Below are 21,431 nucleotides of genomic sequence, written 5' to 3'. Positions count from 1 at the left end.
AGTACAAGTTACAACGCAGGACCAACAACCTTCAAAGTCATTTCCAGTGGCGTAAACTTAAAGATAACTGCGTCAAGTGCGAAAATGTGAATACCGTGATGATTTTTTTTTTTTGGTACATCTCATTATGTTATAGCTTCTTGTTAATTATCTGATTTATATTACAATTCAACATATTATTACTTAATTGAAACCACAACTGCCTTTCTCCTTGCCTACATCTAAATCAAATCGTATAGCCTCATCATTATATAACAATGTTTTACACAGCACATTGCCAGACTTTTCATTAGCATGTCTGGTTTAGATTCTTATTTTTAGCAGGATCTTGAGTCGAACTTTTGAAAAAGTAGCCAAAACTACAGAAGCAAACAACAAAAGTTCAACTGGATTAGTTTGAAAATTATTATCGAGCCAAATATAGGAATTAACAAGCACAATCAAAATAAAAACACAGCGTAGGTACATTCTCGACAAAACCAAACACTAAAATAATAACACAGTTCTGATGTAAAAAAAAAAAAAAAAAAAAAAAAATACATGTTAGCGACTAACTTTTCCGACCACCTTGACTTCTCAGCAGTAACACAGAAAAGCATTAAAACTTACGTTTGATCTGCCTTGGGTTGCTTTGCTTCCTTCGGGACATGCCTGCTATGTGATGGTCAGTGCTTCCAGGTGTACCAGTGACAGATCAATACGTTTCTGTTCATCCAGGAGCCGATCAATGTCTGAGGTTTCCGATGAAAACTAAATAAAAAAAGGGATAGGCTGTGATCACTCTATTGCACTGCCTGCCTCTGCCTCTCTGCCTCTCTCTCTCTCTCTCTCTCTCTCTCTCTCTCTCTCTCTCTCTCTCTCTTACTCCTTCTCTCGCCCGCTCTTGTTTTTCTCTGAGATGAAACTGCACAGAGCCGCGATCCACACGGATGAATGAAGAGGTGAAAGCGTTTCGCGCTTTTGTTTGAAGATAAGGTTTGTTCCTCCCCGGGTGCCGTAGGCTGAGCCATTGAGTTGAAATGGCCATGTGCTGTTTAAAACAGTTGGCTGTTATATATGATATCTTACCACTGACCATAAGAACAGACCATCGACGTGTTTGACATTTTGTAATGCTGTAGACTCAATGGCATGTAATGGTAAATTGAACATATTTTAGAAAATCAATTTCATGTTCACGAATAATCCTAATGAATTGATCACTTCAGGACAGAATAAAAGGGGTACTTAAAATGCATAACCATTCCAATAGAAAACATGTTAACTAAAGCTTTTGACGCATTTGTGTAGTATTATATTGAGCGTGTGTTTAATGGGTTAGGCACACATTAATAAAGTGTGTTACTGTTTTTCCTGTTTGCACCCGAACGCTTTGCATTCTGACATAATTCACTCTGCTGGCGTTCACTGGCGCGGGGGGCTGTCAACGATATGACGTAACAGACAGAGGCGCCAGAAAGGTTCCAATATGACGGCGGCCTGCATTTCCACCTGACCCAGAAAGCTGACAAAAAAAAATGAAGTACTGGCCAAACGGTTGACTTTTTAACACAATTGGCGCAGCGAGACGTATATGTTATTTTGAGTACAGTTCCCCTTAACGCATTATTTTGTAGCTAAGAAAATGTATTCATGTTACATAGCCTATCAAAGTCAAAGAGTCATGAATGAAATATGGCAATTCACGCTAACACAGGCTTACAACCCGATCATTTGCAGTTTTATTTGCTAAGGCTTGTACAATGTGTTGCTGCTTAAATGACTTATATTGTGACGCCTAATGTGTGCTAAACCGTGCTCCAAGAAAAGTGCACAGACAGATGACTTTTAAAAAACACAGCAAAATAATATTTCTTTTTTTTATTCTGTTATTCCAACAATACAAAAAAAAAATCCGAGAGAAAACTAATTTTCAAGATCATGTGAAACAATGAAATAGCTTAGCTCACCTCGTTTACAGTATTTTGAACAAAGGTGTTCCATATAGCCCAGTATAATGTTTTTAACTCTTGTCTATGCCCTATTTTATTCTGTTATTTAAATCATAATTTTGGCAAACCTTGCTAGTAAAGCTACATGTATCAAATTGGTTTGTGTTTCAAAATTCTGCGGCAAGGAAATATACAGATAGAATTATAGTTTGGAGTTCCAAATATGTTTTTTTGTTCAATTACACGAATGTACTGTATATTTAAAATAATAATAAAACAATTGTATTAATGTTAAATAACAAATTACGAAATGTAAATTCATATTTGATAACATGTTGGTCAGATTACATTGACAAACTTTTCTTGGCACCATGTCTCTTTGCAATTAAAATGTTTTATTGTTAAATAGTTGAACTTCAATTAATTTGAGAGAATCGGTAATCTGTCTTTCATAATATCGTATTCCACAGGCAAAATAAACAAAGACGACTTCTGTGCAAAATCACTATCTGGAAAGAAATAAGGTATAATGTATCTAACCAATCATAATTGTAAAACAATATACACTTTGTTAAATTGACGATATAGTAACACTGTACCAACAGGGCATGTAGTGTGGAGAGATGGCAGGAACACAGTAGTATTTCCTTTACCATTTTTGGCAAGTCGCAAGCTCCCATAGAGAGCATACTTCAACTAAATAATTTTGATATGAATGTCAAACAAGTCTTTGTTTTTGCGCCGTTTGTTTAATTTGAATATGATCATGTACAATCCAGCTTATATATACGAGAGTAATTATACAAATAAGGGCTCATTTTCTTATTTTTTTTAAATGTATTTTAAAATTTACTAAATGTTCACAACTGTACTCGCATCAACTAGGTGGTAACCCCAGTGAGAAGGTCAATACAAGCATTTTGCAGTAAATATGTAGATTATTATGGGGCTGACATACGTAAATTGCACCCTGCCAATAAAACTGATTTGACACATGTTTTTGTGTGACATAGGTATGAGGATGACCAAACATCTATTCAATACGATACAATACAGTACTTATGTATTAAGGATCTATATAGATGTATTCCCATGGGGAAGGAAAACAGAATGTCAACTGAAACAGTACTGCATGCTCTCATCTGGTTAATGTAATATATAGAGTAAGTTTAGCTTCATAGTAATATTGCTGTTATGGTGAATATAATAATAATAATAATAATAATAATAATAATAATAATAATAATAATAATAATTACTATTTAAAAAATATTATTTTATACCCACCTACAAAATATCCCTGTATGACATTCCTGACATATGTACTCTGGGCATTTTTGGATATGTACATTGCATGATTGCAAACTGTATGTCTCGTGGATATACAACACAGTACCATTTACCTCTATTTGTGTTCCTATAGAAGTAATCACTAATTGTTACCACTGCCTAATATACTGTACAATTTCCTGTTAATGATGCATTATACTTTTTACTGTAAAATACAGGTTTTTGAACATGGGTCATATTATTTAATGCAACTGCTAAAATAATAAATAGTAAGTCCATACTTTTCATACAATGCATGTGGGAGACGCACTGTTGTCACTGTGAATGGTTATTTTTCTTTTACCTTTTTGATAGGTCATGTGCAACATGTGAATGTTCTTAAGAAGTATAAATCTATAGAATCACGTTTTAATCGCTTTCAAATATTTCTGATTAATTGGCCACAGGGATTATTAGAAGGGCTGTATTCTAATGATAGCTTGTTTCTCCAAATTCTTCATATCTTAATCCTCACATCTAGTACTAACAATATGATCAAATGGAAAGCTTTAGGACAACAGTATATTGTTTTAACACAAATCACTATAGCCTTCTGTTGAATATATATATATATATATATATATATATATATATATATATATATATATATATATAGGCTATATATATATAATCAGCTTAGTACAAAGGTGGTTATTTTAATATATAATATTTCAGGTTTTAATAGCGCGATAAACTTCAATTCTAACACTATCGTTTCTTAAGCTAATGTGATTTAAACGTACGTGCTTGTGCAATTATCATATTAATTTGAAACAGTGGAAGTCATACAAGTTTAAAAAAAAAACATGCTGTTATTACAACATGTAGCCACTTGAAAGCACAATATATAAAAAAAAAAAAAAAAAAAAAAAAAAACAGCAGTTATAATGACCAGCAGTGACAAATATCTCTGTAAAAGTAAAGTGATTGTTCTGTAGCCGATTTTCCAACAGTGTTATATAATTAACCAGGATATAACATTTAATAATCTGGCCATTTTATAACAATTGTGTTAAAAAAAATAATAATTCCGTATACAGTAATAAGCAATTATCACATACAGTATGATTATCGGAATATATTATAGCAGTATACAGTAGTCTTTGTTGGAAATATGTAGGATTCAGTCTTGGGGCTGGATCACTAAAACTGTGTGACTGATCAAGCAATTGGCTGAAATGTAAAATCTTTCATCGTAAAATCTTTCATCGACCACAGCTAGTAAAAGTATGAGAAAGCACTAGGAAGCATGTTAAAATAAACACACACTTGCGCTAATCACACTATAGGGTTTATTCGCTGCGTTTTTTACTCCCGACGTTTCGCTGCTTATTTGATATTCAGACTTGCGCATCAAGTATGACAGGCAAGATGGGGAAACGTCTGATTATAGCAGTGCAGAGTATATGGTTCTTTATGATAAGCAGCACAAGAAATATCTCGATAAAGAATACAAACAGAAATTATGGGAAAATATGAGGAAATCGGAAAGTAAGCACTATTGGTATGTTAAAATATATACACTGTTTTTGATTACAGGTTTTCGTTAAATGTCCGGGTGTAGCATCTAGAAAGTGCATGCCATGAGATACCGCGGCTCATTAGCTTACATATATTCCACACAGTTGAGCTACCAGACTAGCCGTATGCTGTGGTTGTGAAGGAGTCGTCGGTAACACGGTATCTGTGAGAAATAAAAAAAATAAAAAACACACCAGAATGCATCGAAATGATTGTGTTTCGAAAGCCTATCTGTAGTTCTAATTTTGTTTAAACAATGTTTTTGTTGCCAGTATCATTGTTTGAGATTATTTGTTACCAATACAGCGGCCGATCTGACACGTCACATGCTCCCTTTTATATTCACAGGGTGCCCATTCGCTCTACACACACCCAATCTATCAGGGCTCCCCGGCCAATATATATATATATATATATATATATATATATATATATATATATACACACTACCGGTCAAAAGATTTAGAACACCTCCATTTTTCCAGTTTTTATTGAAATTTACGCAGTTTAATATCTCAATGTACTCTGAAATTAAAGCATAGAACAAATAAACAATTGGAGATAAAAGAGAAATCATGGAATCGTTTTGTTTAGCAAAATTTAATCTAAATTTTTGACTCATCAAAGTAGCCACCTTTTGCAGATATAACAGCCGAACACACTCGTGGCATTCTTTCTACAATGGAAATCAAATATTGTTCGGAAAGTTCTTCCCAACACTGTTGTAGAAGTTCCCACAAATGTGTTGCACTTGTAGGTTGCTTTGCCTTTTCCCTTCTGTCCAGTTCATCCCAAACCAGCTCGATGGAGTTTAAGTCTGGAGACTGTGATTTGAAGCCTACCGTCTTGTTCTTTTCTTCTAAGGTAGTTCTGACATAGCCTGGAGGTATGTTTTGGGTCATTATCTTGCTGTAGGATGAACCCCTGACCAACTAGGCGTATACCAGAGGGTACTGCATGGCGCTGCAAAATGCTGTGGTAGCAGTTTTGGTTCAGGGTGCCACTCACTCTGTGCAAGTCGCTGACTCTGGATCCAGCAAAAGAGCCCCAGACCATCACGCTTCCACCTCCATGTTTGACAGTTGGTGTCACACACCGAGGAACCATCCTTTCGCCTACTCGACGGCGTACAAAAACCCTGCGTGATGAACCGAAGATTTCAAATTTTGATTCATCAGTCCATAAGACCTTCTTCCAGTCTTCAGTAGTCCACTGGCGGTGCTTCATGGCCCAGGCAAGCCTCTTTTTCTTATTTTGCCATCTTAGCAATGGCTTTCTTACTGCCACTCGACCTGTCAAACCTGCAGCTCGAAGTCTTCTCTTCACAGTTGAAACTGAGACGTGCTTACTTCGACCAGTGTTAAGCTGTGCTTGAAGCTGTTGTCCTGTCAGCTGCCTATCACGCAAGCCGTTGACTCTCAGAAACTTGTCTTCTGATTCTGTTGTGGCTTTGGGTCTGCCAGACCTCTTCCTGTCAGAGTTTCCTCCAGTTTCCAAGTGCCTTTTGATGGTGTAGGAAACTGTACTCACTGACACCTTGGCTTTCTTTGCAATTTCTCTAAAGGAAAGACCTACACTTTTAAGGGTTATAATGGTCTGTCTGTCTTCCTTTGTTAATTGCCTTTTTCTCGCCATTATGAGAGCAATATACTACTTCCTGCAGTACAATACTGTCCAAATAATGCTTAAGAGGGTGTAGTAACACAGTCTGTTCCAACACTGCTTTTATACAGACAGAGGGTTTGTAAGTAATCAACAAAAGTTGGGACACCTGTAGGAATTGTTAGTATCAACTTTCAAGGCTTCATTTACTTCCATTGCTGCAGAACAGCTGTAAGTTGTTAACCCATTACTTGTTCCCTGAAAAAGGCCTTTTTGTATAACTCTGAAAAGTACATTATTTTTCAGTTTTTGGTAACCTAAACTTTTTTTTTAACCTCTGGCAGTTTACCGCTTACCTTTGTACCATTTCAGGTTATTCACTGGACTTGAACTGCTTAAATTTCAATAAAAACTGGAAAAATGGGGGTGTTCTAAAACTTTTGACCGGTGGTGTGTATATATATATATATATATATATATATATATATATATATATATATATATATATATATATATATATATATATATATATATATATGGACGATAAACGCTGTGATCATATCGTCCAAAAATCGAACCTGTTTCGATTTTTTATCAGTGAATTTTGCTTTTTTTTTCGCAGCGATTACGCTCAAGTGTGAAAAGTAGTACTGTATTCAATTCCATAGGGTTTGTACCCTAGAAAACGTAGCGAATAAACACTATGAATAGCCCTTAAGGGGACATAAAGTATTGATCTTTTTTTCTTTATTTAATCTCTCCTGTGCGTCAAAGTTAATTAAATCAAATATAAAATCTTATTTTGGTGAGAAACTTCACCTCGTCATCTTGCATTTGAAATCGTTTATATGCACTGCATGTTAACTACTGAGGAGGTTTATTTAATAACGCCTATATGCACTTTTTGGTCATTCTGTTTTTGCTAGCCTTCTATCACGATGGTAAATGCTTTGTAAATATGGCGTATATAATGCTTGTTATTTCACTATTTGACTTACATATTAATAAAATCTGAACAGTGTATTACTGAAAACAGTGTATTAACAACAACAACATTTGTTTTAGATAGCACCCTTCATGACAAAGTCACAGAGCACTGTACGATAAAACAATTAAAAATTAAAAACATACAAAAAAAAATTAGATGACTTAAATGCAGTGCACAAAAAATAACTTTGGTAAAGGTACAGAAAGTACAACATGAATACACATGTATTCACCTTTGTATATGTTGGCCTTTGTGAAAGAAAGAATGCTTTAAGTTGCTTGCAGACCCATAGAAGAAGAATAAACAAACACAAGTACAAAATAGCCCCTCTTATTAATGCATGATGTCATAGGGCAGTTTAGCTAGAGCAATCTGACTTTCAAGAAAAACACCATCAGTATTCACAAAAATCCTAGTTTCTTGTTGTATGATTAAAAATATATATTTGCTGTCAAATTTAAAAGATTCATTTAATTATTTCACATAGAGAATACAATCTGTGCTTTATAAACTGGGAGTTGTAAAACGTTTCTACACAAAACTTCCTGAAAAGCTGTGTGCTGTGAACTCTTGAGAGCTTTCAGTCAGTCAGAATTCCAGTATTTTTCGGAAAACTAAGTTTTCCGAAAACTAATTCCGATATCAAAAGTAATGTAAACATTTTTTTCGGAAAATGTATCGGAATGTTCCTTAGGTCAGTTTTCGGAAAACAGCACCTAGAGATTTCCGATTCAATTCCGAAAACGAACCAAATGTATATCATGTAAACGCAATTTTCGGAAAACTTATTCTTATAGCGTACTGCACATGTGCAAACTTTGACCTTCATTCCTGCACGTGGTTTTAGAAAACAGAGAAAATAATAATAATATGTAGTCAGTCTGCATGGATCCATTTGCTCCGTTATTGAATCATATTTTGTCATATACCTGTACTTGCTAGAAACAAAGTCTGTTATCTTGCTCTTAATTGTATTGATACTTGTATTGTGATTCTTGAAATGCATTTTTGTTTACGACTGTAAGTCGTCCTGGATAAGGGCGTCTGCTAATAAATAAATAAATAAATAAATAAATAAATAAATAATAATGATGTTAGGACTCAAGTAATATTTGTCCGTATGTATTTTTTTAATAGCGCATACTGAAGCAGCACATGTTTTCCAGCTTTAAAATTCCGTGATAATTTAAAATAATGTCTGCAAAAGAAACTGGTAATATAGAACAGGATGAGCTGTTGGAAAGACTGACTGCACATTGTGGGGAATGTGAAAAGAGGTATAGGATAGTAATCTTTGAATTTAAGAGCTGACACTTCAATAAAGCACTTGTTATTAGATTGGTCTCCGTTCTATCGCAGAAAAAATGTCCGGTCTGTTCAAATCGTACTTAGGGTACTACAGTACTTTGCATGCGAAAATATCCTGCGTTTTCCGAAAACTTCAATCCATGTATACAGTTGAATTCTAATTAAACTTTCTATCGTTAATCACGTAAACACAGAAAAGTGACGTTTTAGGAAAATCAGTTTTCTGATTCAGTTTTCCGAAAACATTAGTTTTCGGAAAACGTTTTGTCATGTAAACGTACTGATTGTTTAAGACTCCCGCAGAACTACAGATCTGAGAGTAGCCTGATGTTTCACCATTTTACATTTACAGAAATTCGCTAGAAATGCAGTGTTTTTTAAACACCAAATATTAATATTTTTGTATTACCAGTAAAAGCACCATCTTTGGGCCATCCCTGTCCTACCCTAAAAATTTCAGGCTAAAATTCCAAACTTTCTCAGCGCTTAGGCCTCTTAAAAAAAAAAAGGTAAAAAAGGTCCTGCACAAGAATCCCTGGACAATCCGCCCCACCTTTGAGCACGACAGCCAGCTTGTTATCCTTTTGATCAGCTTGGTGTGGTTTCCAATAGCTTTCAAAAACACTATATCATCACCCGAATAGATGATTCCTCTGTACTACTTCATACCACTAACTGAGAGAGTTACATTAACTTAATATTCTTCTTAGGAGTCATTTGCTTGCCTGGTGTTGCTAGGGTACCACTCATCTAACTTTATTTATTTTTTTGTAAATTAGGATTCCGGGGGGGGGGGGGGAGGGGCAAGTGCCCCCCTTGCCCTCCCCTGTGGATACCCATGGGTAAGAATTAAAATATTTTGAACCTACAGATGATTGTCACTTTAATTAGGATGTACAAAACACATGGTCTCATAGTCTTTTAGGCTGTTTACATGATATCAAAAACTTCACAGATTGTCTCAGATTTCAAATGTCTGCTACCATTATACTGAACCACTGCTAGATGCCCTAATGGCAGCACAGGTTCAAACTGTCCAATGTGATCCTGTACAAAAAAACCCCCACTAAAACCACTGTTGAGCAGACAGACATATGAATGAAGAAGGCAAAAAGGAGTTGCAAACTGTAGGAAGAGGAAGCCTACTGGTTTGCGAGAAGGGGATTCACGTGGCATTACTTTAAAGCTTGTCATATATGCTTTTGAATTACACATATGACAAGACATAAAACCACACATATTGTTGCAGCTTGTCTTATGGTATTTTTTCCAAAAAAATGGCTCTTTGGAAGGGAATTCCATTAAGAAATTGCATTGTCATAAAAAAAACCTCTTTATCATCATTATTTAGGTTTTAAGTATTAATTTAATAAACATTTCCAAGGGCTGAATATCACCTTTCTCAATTAGCCAGTTGAATTGTCAAGTAAAAAAAAACAAGTCGTCTGTGAAATGATCTTGCAACCCAATTTCAGACCTCTGGATTTAGGCCTGAAGTTACAATTTTAAAGGGTTAATTAGAAAACTTTGTATTTTGTTATTCCTGTAAGTCGCCAACAGTTGAGCTTTCTAGAATACTTTGCTACGTCTTAGTTGGTGCTTATCTTGGCGAGAGCCGAGTTCAAATCAGCATGACGTTTTAACATCTACTCTCGTGTAATGGAAACCAAAATGGCATTGTATCATATGATGAATATAGCAGACTCATAGAAACAAAAATACTTAGACTAACATAATACACGACAAAACTAAATGTAGAAGAATGAATCATAAATCTTATGGAATTGATCATAAACACAATAGTGTTATTGTTTATTTTAATTGTTGTAGACTATACTTTTTGATTGAAAACAACATCAGGTATAAAGTATTAAAATGTGTTAGTAAGAATCATAACAGTATCATAACTTCAAATATATCCCAATTGAGGTAACCTGTGATAGGATTTCAAAACCAGTCCCTGCTGAATCATTCACAGACTTGGAGTTGATGTTTGTTTGAAAATAATGTTCATCCTTTGACTTTAATAGCTACACCCTTACATCACAAACCTTTGTCAGTCATGTGCGTTTTTTAGGAAAGATTTATTATGTATTTTATATATATTCATTTGATATATTTTATTAAAAATACTTGATATTGAAAATCGATGTCTCCGAATTGAAAATCACTGACAGATAACTGTCTTAATGATGAACTGGTATTTATATGGATACAATATTTAATTTACCATAGACTTTTGTTTATTTAAAGAAAGGCTGTAGTACCAGCACCATATATGGATGATTTAAGGAATGTTATTATTCATGTAGGTATACAACGTTTATTTATTTCTCTTCCTCCAGAAGACTATAATAATAATAAAAAAGTTAATGAATATTCAAACCAAAAATAACATGATTGACTATACCTATTCATGATATGCAGACATACCGAAACCTTAAATTCTAACAATACACTTGGAGAAAACCAAATGAAGCTCTTATCTACAGAGGATTTCAATATTAATTTGCAATATTTCCTGTGATTTTCTGACAGATTTTTTGTGGTCTTGAAAACTAGTACATTTCATATACATATTTAGCTGATCCTATTAAAAAGTATTCTATCACCCTAAAAATGTTTTGTATTATGTGAGAGTAGCTGTTATTTACTTCATGCTATTATTGAACTTGGCTTTGCCAAGATAAAATGAGATAGTAGTGGTGGGGACCAACCAAGACGTAGCTTCCCTGTAATATATGAGCTTTCAGAGCTTTTCCTCCGCCAGCTAACGTGGGTTCCTATCGGCCCGGTGTTGATGGCTGAAGTTTAATGTTGGCTCCTGGGATCTGCCCAGGTCTTTTAGTTGATGAATGTTTTCAAATTGTACTTGATACGTTTATAAGAAGTTATCATATTAGAAAGAAGCTCAGTTTTTTTTTTTTAATTTAATTTCTTTATTACAGATTTAGAGGAATTTAAGACCCAGTTTAAACCATTTGCAGAAATGCCTGAAGACAAGCGATCCGCGTTGTTCAAGATGGTGAATAAAGTGTTGTATGATAAAGCAGTGCTTATCGTTGTGGAGAATGTGGTAAGTGCTCAGCTCTGGAAGCAGGAGGACAGTGGTAATGGTTATGTAACTAAATAGAAATGACATTTGGATTTGTGTCTGAAGAGTGTGGGTTAGTCTAAATGGTGGAGGATCTAGTTATTGCCATTCATTAAACCAGCAGGGCTTTGTAGAACCAACATATATAACAGTTTGGGGGTGTCTCTTTGGTGTATTTTTAAATAACATTTGTAAGTAAAATGCCTGGTTTGGGCCTCTTCTAAAATGTATTTAGGACCGGTAGGTCGGCCACTGTTAATAGCAATTAGCAACTGTTAACAGCATTTTAAAATGTACAAAAACTTGACCAATAGCACACTATTTTCTTGTGTGGATGTGTGGATGTGTATTTAGTTTGTTTCTAGATAAGCTTGTGACTTATAACTTGTGAATGGCTTGTTGGGTTTATTTGTATACCACTTTTATAATGGTGTAAATTTGAATGGCTTTATCGAGAATACAAAATATATGTATTGGTCTGTGATTGTAGTTACACAAATAACATTAATTGGATTGATTCTTCATAAAGGTCCATGATTAGTAAATAATAAAATAAAAACATACAAACAGTTTTAAAATGCAACCATATTTGTACCCTGGAATGGTTGTTACAACATACTGCAAACCCATCAGGCTTTGTAACAAGAGCATAGAGTTAACAGTAGATACTGTATAAACCCCAATGCCTTTTGCAACTTTACGTATTAAGTACAAAGACAACATTTTAAAATGATTTCTATAACAAACAGGCTGATAAATTAATTATCTTAAAGTCACAAAAGTAAAACAAAACCACACAAACTACTCGTAATTGTGCTCAGACATGGTGAACTGATGTCTACTCTGCATGGACTTTATAAACAGCTAGACGCAATCTGATTGCCCATTCTGTAACAATTGTGTTTGTTACAACCTACCCTTGTTACAGCCAGAGTTCAGTGACAAATTTGGTTGCTATATTGGTCCTGAAGGATCACTATCAGACAATAACCACTTACTGAATTATACATGTTAGCTTATAAGAACTTTAACAAAAAGTTTGATTTCAGAGCTATAAAACTGAACATGCTTCCAAGTATAGTTTCATCATGTACCTTCTCTACTACAATATGTTAGAAAGCATGCTAACCAACAAACAGCTTGTTAAGTCCCTAATTAATAATGATGTGCCTGTACTGCAAAAGTATCCTAATGCTTAGCAGCTTTTTAAAATACTATATAGTATAATACATTCTGTAAGAACTATCACGTTATCATTTAATAAAACTAAATAGGCAAATGTTGAAAACTAAAATTAAGATAACATTATTTAAAAAAATAAGTATAAACAAGTATAACACAACCGTACAGCACACCGGTATACATACTTCACTCTATTGATGGAGTAAATAGTTTTTCAGATAATTCCTTGCTAATTGTGCTAGCTAAAATGTGTAGTCTTTGCAATGGCATCACATTATATCATGATATCTGTTGCAACAGTGGTGAGGAGTAAGACAGTTTTCATTGCAATCTGTGTCAATGAGTGGACTTCAAAGGATTGTTATTCCACAGAATCTCTCCCCAGTAAAAATCATTGTACTTGCATTACTTGTTTGAAGCCTGGGCTGACAAGCAGTTACAAATACTTGAGAGAAAGATAATTCTTTTTCTATGGTTTGGCACAGATGGTAGAGATAATTAACATTATGCTGTTCAGGTCACCAGGGAAATCATTGACATGCAATTTATCATATTAATAGGTTTAAAAAAATCATATTTTAGAATAACAGATACTTTTTTTGTTAAAGCTTTTATTTAAACACTTTTAATTATTAGACATTTAATAGCAAAACTTGAAACATCAATTGACTAAAATGAACATATATTTGTTAATCAATATAATAAAATAAGTGAGAATTTTAGCAGATAGATTGTATAAAAATGGATTTATATCAAAAGATTAAAAAAATTACATGCTCCCTCAAAATCCAATAACAGGTTTGGTTAGAGGTAACCCCAAAATGCACAAAGATAAACATAAGAACATAAGAAAGTTTACAAACGAGAGGAGGCCATTCAGCCCATCTTGCTCGTTTGGTTGTTAGTAGCTTATTGATCCCAGAATCTCATCAAGCAGCTTCTTGAAGGATCCCAGGGTGTCAGCTTCAACAACATTACTGGGGAGTTGGTTCCAGACCCTCACAATTCTCTGTGTAAAAAAGTGCCTCCTATTTTCTGTTCTGAATGTCCCTTTATCTAATAACCATTTGTGACCCCTGGTCCTTGTTTCTTTTTTCAGGTCAAAGAAGTCCCCTGGGTTGACATTGTCTATACCTTTTAGGATTTTGAATGTTTGAATCAGATCGCCGCGTAGTCTTCTTTGTTCAAGACTGAATAGATTCAATTCTTTTAGCCTGTCTGCATACGACATTGCCTTTTAAACCCGGGATAATTCGGGTTGCTCTTCTTTGCACTCTTTCTAGAGCAGCAATATCCTTTTTGTAACGAGGTGACCAGAACTGAACACAATATTCTAGGTGAGGTCTTACTAATGCATTGTAGAGTTTTAACATTACTTCCCTTGATTTAAATTCAACACTTCTCACAATATATCCAAGCATCTTGTTGGCCTTTTTTATAGCTTCCCCACATTGTCTAGATGAAGACATTTCTGAGTCAACATAAACTCCTAGGTCTTTTTCATAGTTCCCTTCTTCAATTTCAGTATCTCCCATATGATATTTATAATGCACATTTTTATTGCCTGCATGCAATACTTTACACTTTTCTCTATTAAATTTCATTTGCCATGTGTCTGCCCAATTCTGAATGCTGTCTAGATAATTTTGAATGACATTTGCTGCTGCAACAGTGTTTGCCACGCCTCCTATTATTGTGTTGTCTGCAAATTTAACGAGTTTGCTTACTATACCAGAATCTAAATCATTAATGTAGATTAGGAATAGCAGAGGACCTAATACTGATCCCTGTGGTACACCACTGGTTACCTCACTCCATTTTGAGGTTTCTCCTCTAATCAGTACTTTCTGTTTTCTACCTGTTAACCACTCCCTAATCCATGTGCATGCATTTCCTTGAATCCCTACTGCGTTCAGTTTGAGATTTAATCTTTTATGCGGGACTTTGTCAAAAGCTTTCTGGAAATCTAAATAAACCATGTCGTATGCTTTGCAGTTATCCATTTTCAATGTTGCATCCTCAAAAAAGTCAAGTAGGCTGACTGTCTCCCAGGATATTATTACCATATAGGTAATTTTCCATTTTGGATCTTATTATAGTTTCCATAAGTTTACATATAATTGAAGTCAGGCTTGAAGTCTGCTTCGGTTTTGTCTCCCTTTTTGTGGATCGGTATTACGTTTGCTATTTTCCAGTCGGTACAACCCCTGTGTCAAGAGATTGTTGCATGATCTTGGTTAGCGGTTTGTAAATAACTTCTTTCATTTCTTTGAGTACTATTGGGAGGATCTCATCTGGCCCAGGGGATTTGTTTATTTTAAGAGCTCCTAGTCCCTTTAACACTTCTGCCTCTGTTATGCTAAAGTTATTTAAAATTGGATAGGAACAGGTCGACATGTCAGGCATGTTGTCCATGTCCTCCTTTGTAAAAACCTGTGAAAAGTAATCATTTAATATATTTGCTATTTTTTTTCTTCATCTATGATTTTGTCTCTTAGACATTTAACCTCCTCTTTGAATGTTCTCTTGCTGTTATAATATTGGAAAAATATTTTGGAATTGGTTTTAGCCCCCTTAGCAATATTGATTTCTATCTCTCTCTTGGCCTTTCTAACTTCCTTTTTGACTTGTGTTTGCAGTTCCAAGTACTCTTTCTGTGTACTTTGTTTTTGGTCCCTTTTAAACACTCTGTAAAATGCCTTTTTTCGCTGAATATTTTTTAAAATTGATCTATTAAACCATTTTGGCCATTTTGTTTTAGATTTAGATTTGTCTACTTTTGGGATGTAATTGTTTTGCGCCTCTAGTACTACATTTTTAAAAAACAGCCATCCTTTTTCTGTGGATGTTTTCTCTATTTTACTCCAATCTACTTCTGTTAGTCTCCGTTTCATACCTTCATAGTTTGCTTTTCTAAAATTGTAAACCTCAGCTTTAGTCATTACTTTTGGGTTTTAAAAAATATTTCAAATGAGACCATGTTGTGGTCTGAGTTTGGCAATGTTAGCAACCAATGCGAATGATTGTTAGCACAATTGATAAACCAACATACTTTATTGCAGAAAAAGCTGAGAGGCAGTTGCAGCCACATGTTGAAAAATGACCTAGCTATGTTAAAGAGACAACATATTTTCTGAATAGGATTAACAGATTAAAAAATAAACTTCCAGAGAATACTATTTTATTTTGCATGGATGTAAAATCCCTGTACCCCAGTGTTCCCAGGAATGAAACTTTAGAGGCATGTAAGGAGGCACTGGATAACAGAAAAGAGAAGAACATAACACCTACAGAAGAGCTATTAAATATGATCAAGGTAGTTTTAGGAAATAGTTATTTTACATTTGGAAATAAATGTTTCAAGCAGAATGATGGCACAGCAACAGGCTCCAAGTTAGGCTTGCATTTTGCAAGCACATATATGGGTAAATGGGAGGATATGTTGTTGGGTAAAGTGTACAAGAAACCTTTAGAATACATAAGATACGTGGGTGACATTTTCAGAATGTGGTCACATGGAGAGGAATCTCTTTTCCAGTTTCATGAATTAGCAAATAATATCCGTCTAATATTTCGGTAGATCTAAGGTGGACAAAATCAGAAATGTAATTCTTATGTACCTTGGTTAAACTTGATCAAGTATTATATATAATATAATATGCAGAAAATTCATTTAACCCAATTTATATATATATATATATATATATATATATATATATATATATATATATATATATATATATATATATATATTAGTGCTGGGACAAACACAGGATTTTCATGTTCGGATATTCGCTCACAATTTAAATATTCGGATGTTCGTTTCAAAAAGTAATAAAAGCCATTATATTGCTCTGAATGCAGGCAGAGGTAGGGGGCATGGCCATGGCCCGTGTGTGTGCCTTTATTTTACAGCAAGACCTTACAACATGTAACACGTTAAAATAGAAAAATATCCCAGGAGTAAAGAATAAGTTGTGTAGGACTTACTTTACCCCAGTGAATTAACTATAAAACAAAGGACGCCAAATAGCAGTTCAAGTTAAACGTTGTTTTGTTTATTCCCGAAATAAATAGTACATGAAGACTGCATTTTTATTTCTTCTTTTTTTCAGTCCTTGCCATTGCCGTTTCTTCACGGTAACCAGTGGCCGTAGACATGTTCTCATAAATTAATAACACAAGGTTTACTTGTGCCTTTTTGTAGATGGACAAGCAAATGAAAACTGAAATTTAACTTTAAACACTTCAAATAAAATAAACGTGGAAATGGTATTGTAAAGTGAAAGGGGGGAAAACTCACTGTTTTGGTTCTTGTTTATTACATTCCACATAACAGAACGTGTTTTTTTCCAATTCCATAGAAATTTTGCAAATAAAGTTTTAATTTGTTTGAAATACATTTTGGGAATTCTTAAAGGTATCATTGAAAGTGGATATGCTATAACTGGCATTATTGCCATTTTGATAATGTCTCTTCTTCCCCAAGCGAGAGTGGTAATTTATTCCATGTTTCCATGTTTCCATGTTTCCAGTTTTACTTTTATGTTATTTATCACCGGTATAATGTTTAGTTTTACTGTTTCTGTCATATTTTTATGAATAAATATGCCTAAATATCTAATCCCATTACTGGGCCAAGTAAAGTTATATTGTTTTAATTGTGAAGGAAAACAGGATTTAGATACATGGAAGAGCTTCAGATTTTACCCAATTTATAGAATATGCTGACAAATTCCCATATTCTGATATTGTATGGAATATTACTGGTAATGAATCTGACGGATTTGTGATTGTTAACTCGATGTCGTCTGCATAAAGCATAATTCCTTGAATTCTCTCATTTTGCCTAATGCTAGCTGCTGAAGGTTCTAAGCCAATTATAAATAGCAGTGGAGATAAAGGACATCTTTGACGAATACCCCTTTCTAAAATAACAGGATCTGCTTTGTTTCCACCAGTAGCAATTCTAGCAAGAGGGCTGTTGTACAATATTTGGACCCATTTTTGAAAAACTGCCCCCAAACCAAATTTTCCTAAGGTAGAAAGTAAGTATTCCCATTCAAATTTATCAAAGGCTTTCTCAGCATCTAGAGAAACAGCCATCATAGGAACGTTGCTATTTCTGTTTGATAAAGTCAAAGTTAACAAATTCCAGATATGTTTTGTCATAAATCTGTTTTTTAAAAAGCCTGCTTGATCTGGATGTATAATGTCATCCATTACATTTTTAAGCCGATTTGCTAAGATATGAGAGAGGATCTTAAAATCACACTGTAAAAGTGATACTGGTCTGTAATTTTTGCAATCTAAGAGGTCTTTAATTGGTTTGGGGATAAGAGTAATATTTGCTAAATGCATTGACTCTGAGAGATTTTTAGTTTTAAATGGATAGTTATAGGTTTCTAACAAAATTGGGGGAAAACCTGATTGATTCATTTTATAGAATTCTATTGAGAAACCATCCTCTTGGGTGCTTTCCCATTGGGTAGAGAATGAATTGCCTCTTTTATTTATTTTAAAGTAAATGGAGCATCAAGCATTTCAGCATCTGTCTTTTTAAGATTTGGTAGTGTCAGATTGTTGGATGTTTTTCAGAAGTATACAATTAGTGATAGAATGATTTGAATGTATTATTAATCTCTTTAGGATCAGATGCTATTATATTTTCTTCTGTTTCGATATCTGGAATATGACGAGATTCTTCAATCTTCCTTATTGATTAAGCCAAACGTTTTCAAAATTTTTCTCCAAAAAAATGGTAAAGGCGTTTGATTCTAGCAAGTTTTAAATTCTGTTCTCTGAGTTACTATGTTATTTAACTGGAATTTAAGCTTAATCAGTTCTGCATAGTTTGAAGAAGGATCAGATCGAAACTTTCCTTCAGCTTCCCTAATTCTGTTTTCTAGTTAGCATTGCTGATTGGTTTTCCTTTTTTTTAATTATTATTATTTTATTGCGGAGAAGTACTGAAAATGCGCGGGGGGGGGGGGGGGGGGGGGCTTGTAATACATACCTAAACAAAGGAAGCAAAGACGGGGGACCATATTAAAGGTATACATAATAACACGCCTCGGATATAGTGCTCCTACAGCATGTCCCCCAATTCCCGATACAAGTGCAATATTTCTCAAGTAAATACAGAACCGGTGTTCAAACTGTAAACAACTTAGCGGTGTAAATTCCATTTCTGTCTCTCCCTTTTGATACAGTATCTGAACTGGAGAAAAGCTGCGCTGGCACTTTATAACACAGACATCTTATTCAGCTGGGTTTATAACTAAATAAATATTAGGTCTGTAACGTGGTTATCTTTCCCAATCTATTAACTTTTTTGCTGCGAGAGGAGCTGCAGCTTTCTCCGGGAGACGAGACGTTTCAGCCCCGCGCTGGCAGCCGAACATGGAGCGAGCCCATTCCCTCTTCCTCTCTCCCGACCCGCTTGTCTGGTTTGCTTGTCTGTCGTTTGGAACTGAACTCCCGACTGCCGTTTAGCCAGGCTATAGTTTAAAAACTGCTGATTAAAATGATCCTCGAGTGGGAATGTTTTTTTTTGTATGTTTGTTTTTCTGTAAAAAATACAGCATTGTGCTTTATGCATGGTTAATTCACGGAAAGTTACATTTTTGATTCACTATATGCGTATTATAGAGAGGGAGTTATTTTAGTCAGATATGTGTTGTTATGTGTCCTGTGGAGTAAAGGTAAGTAGTTAAGAACACATTTACCGGTTGTGGTCCTGGGGGTTGCCACTTTTTCTTGTAATGATGCTTGAGCGTGATGACGAAATGCAGTAATCCCGCCACAGCCTGCTTCGGCCCCAAGCCAGATTCAGATATGTTGCAGGGCTGGAGTTTCACGGCTTGGTTCCGGCTCGGCTAGGGTATTTGCTAGTGTAAATACACGGTACGGGTGTGCTAGTGTAAAAGGGGTATTAGAGTTATAGCAGGATGCGTATACATGACCCACCAGCCTCTCTTCAGTTTCACTGTATCACTTTCAGTTAGATGCGACTCCTGCACTAGATATCACAATTATCTTGCCTTAAAGAAGACAGTATTTTTGCCCTTTTTACTGGGACAGATAAACCTTTTATGTTCCAAGAGACAATTTTTAATAAACTATTCGTATTTCTTAACTTTGTCATAAAATCAATATTGCATTATTATTATTATTATTATTATTATTATTATTATTATATAACAAATGTAAACTCTTTTGAGGCTTTTTATCAAATAAAATAACATTGCAGGTAAAGTATTAAATAATTAAGTAGAGATACATTACTCCATTCTGTCTGACAGAATTTGTTGCAAATGAGAAGAATTTGGTTTACATGTAAAGAAGTTAACAAATCCACTGTAGGGGTTGTCTTTTAAATCTGTGAACAATTTGAGGTGAACAATAAACAAAATACACTGAAGGTCCTAATGCCATCCTACCTAAAGCTGGGAACATTAGCGAAGGTGGTTTGTTTAGTCTTTTAATGGAAAATGATTTAGGTGTAATATCAACATGTTAAATAACATTTTAAATTGAGTAACAACTAACAATGGGTACTCTAATGACCTTTTCAATTATACATATTGAAATCATAATCACTGAAAAATGATAAGTTATGGGGTCCCTCATATTTGAAATGTTTGCTTTATGAAATTTCCATTTTTTCTTTCCTGGGAAAGTATCTTTGATGAGACTTTCGGCTTTTTTCACCATATCGGACATCCTTCTCCTGAAAGAACTTGTTAATGTGTGTGTGCTCCATCCTTTTCCTCTGCACTTCTGTGGAAAAGTCTCTGTATATGGAGATGCTGACTCCCTGAAACAACAAGGGTGATTTCTGTTGTGCTAAAGTCATTATCTTTTCCTGAAAGCGCAGTAGTTTCGCTATTACTGGCCTGGGGCTGCTGCTCTGGTTTGCTGACTGTCCCCTACTCGATGTGCACGCTCTACCTCAGTTGCTGAGCCATTTTTCAATTTGTCTGTACCAAATATTGTGTTTGTTTTGTTTTCTTTATTTGTTGTTTTTCTTCTGTTTTCCTGACATCTTGTAGATTCTTTCCTGTGTGTTCTTTGTTAGAAATTTCAGAAATTACACCATTTATTATAATATATAAACACCTTCACCTTAGAGCTCCCTGCTCCTGCTGCTTCCCACTGCTGTGCATCGTGTTACTCTCCAGCTTGTTCATTTCTATTCGTGACAATATTACCCGCATGCACAGATGTTCGCCGTCCTATAGCCCTATAGCATTGACCTTTATTGAGTCATGTGTCTTCTCTTAAGTACGAGTTACTCAAGGAATAAAGATAATATACTCGACGTTACACTGTCCCTTTAAAAACAGTAGAGGGCATTCCCACACCAATCATATTTCAGCTTACAGGCAAAGGGATTTGTGTTTTGTTCTCAGAGAATGCTATAGAAAGTAAGGGCATGTTCTTATTTAAATGATAAACATGTTTCTTTTGCTTT

General features: G+C 34.7%; 1 protein-coding gene across 2 annotated transcripts in view; it reads right to left on the bottom strand.

The window, feature by feature from the left end:
- LOC117435555 (zinc finger protein ZFPM2-like) overlaps nt 1–970 on the bottom strand; it is a 148,406-nt gene extending 147,436 nt beyond the window's left edge. The window contains exons 1-2 of one of the 2 annotated variants that reach the window (XM_059012689.1): nt 866–970; nt 610–750 (exon numbers count right to left, since the gene is read on the bottom strand). In XM_059012689.1, coding sequence (XP_058868672.1) covers nt 610–649 — 40 coding nt within the window. In that variant the 5' untranslated portion in view covers nt 650–750; nt 866–970. Of the gene's footprint in view, nt 1–609; nt 842–865 lie in introns of those variants that run through there. The other variant, XM_034058840.3, reaches the window with a different exon arrangement.
- Nucleotides 971–21,431: the final 20,461 nt, after the last annotated feature.

Source organism: Acipenser ruthenus, chromosome 3, assembly GCF_902713425.1.
Source record: "Acipenser ruthenus chromosome 3, fAciRut3.2 maternal haplotype, whole genome shotgun sequence".
Classification (NCBI taxonomy): Eukaryota; Metazoa; Chordata; class Actinopteri; order Acipenseriformes; family Acipenseridae; genus Acipenser; species Acipenser ruthenus.
Note: the sequence above shows the minus strand (reverse complement) of the source record. Positions and strands in the feature narration are given on the sequence as shown.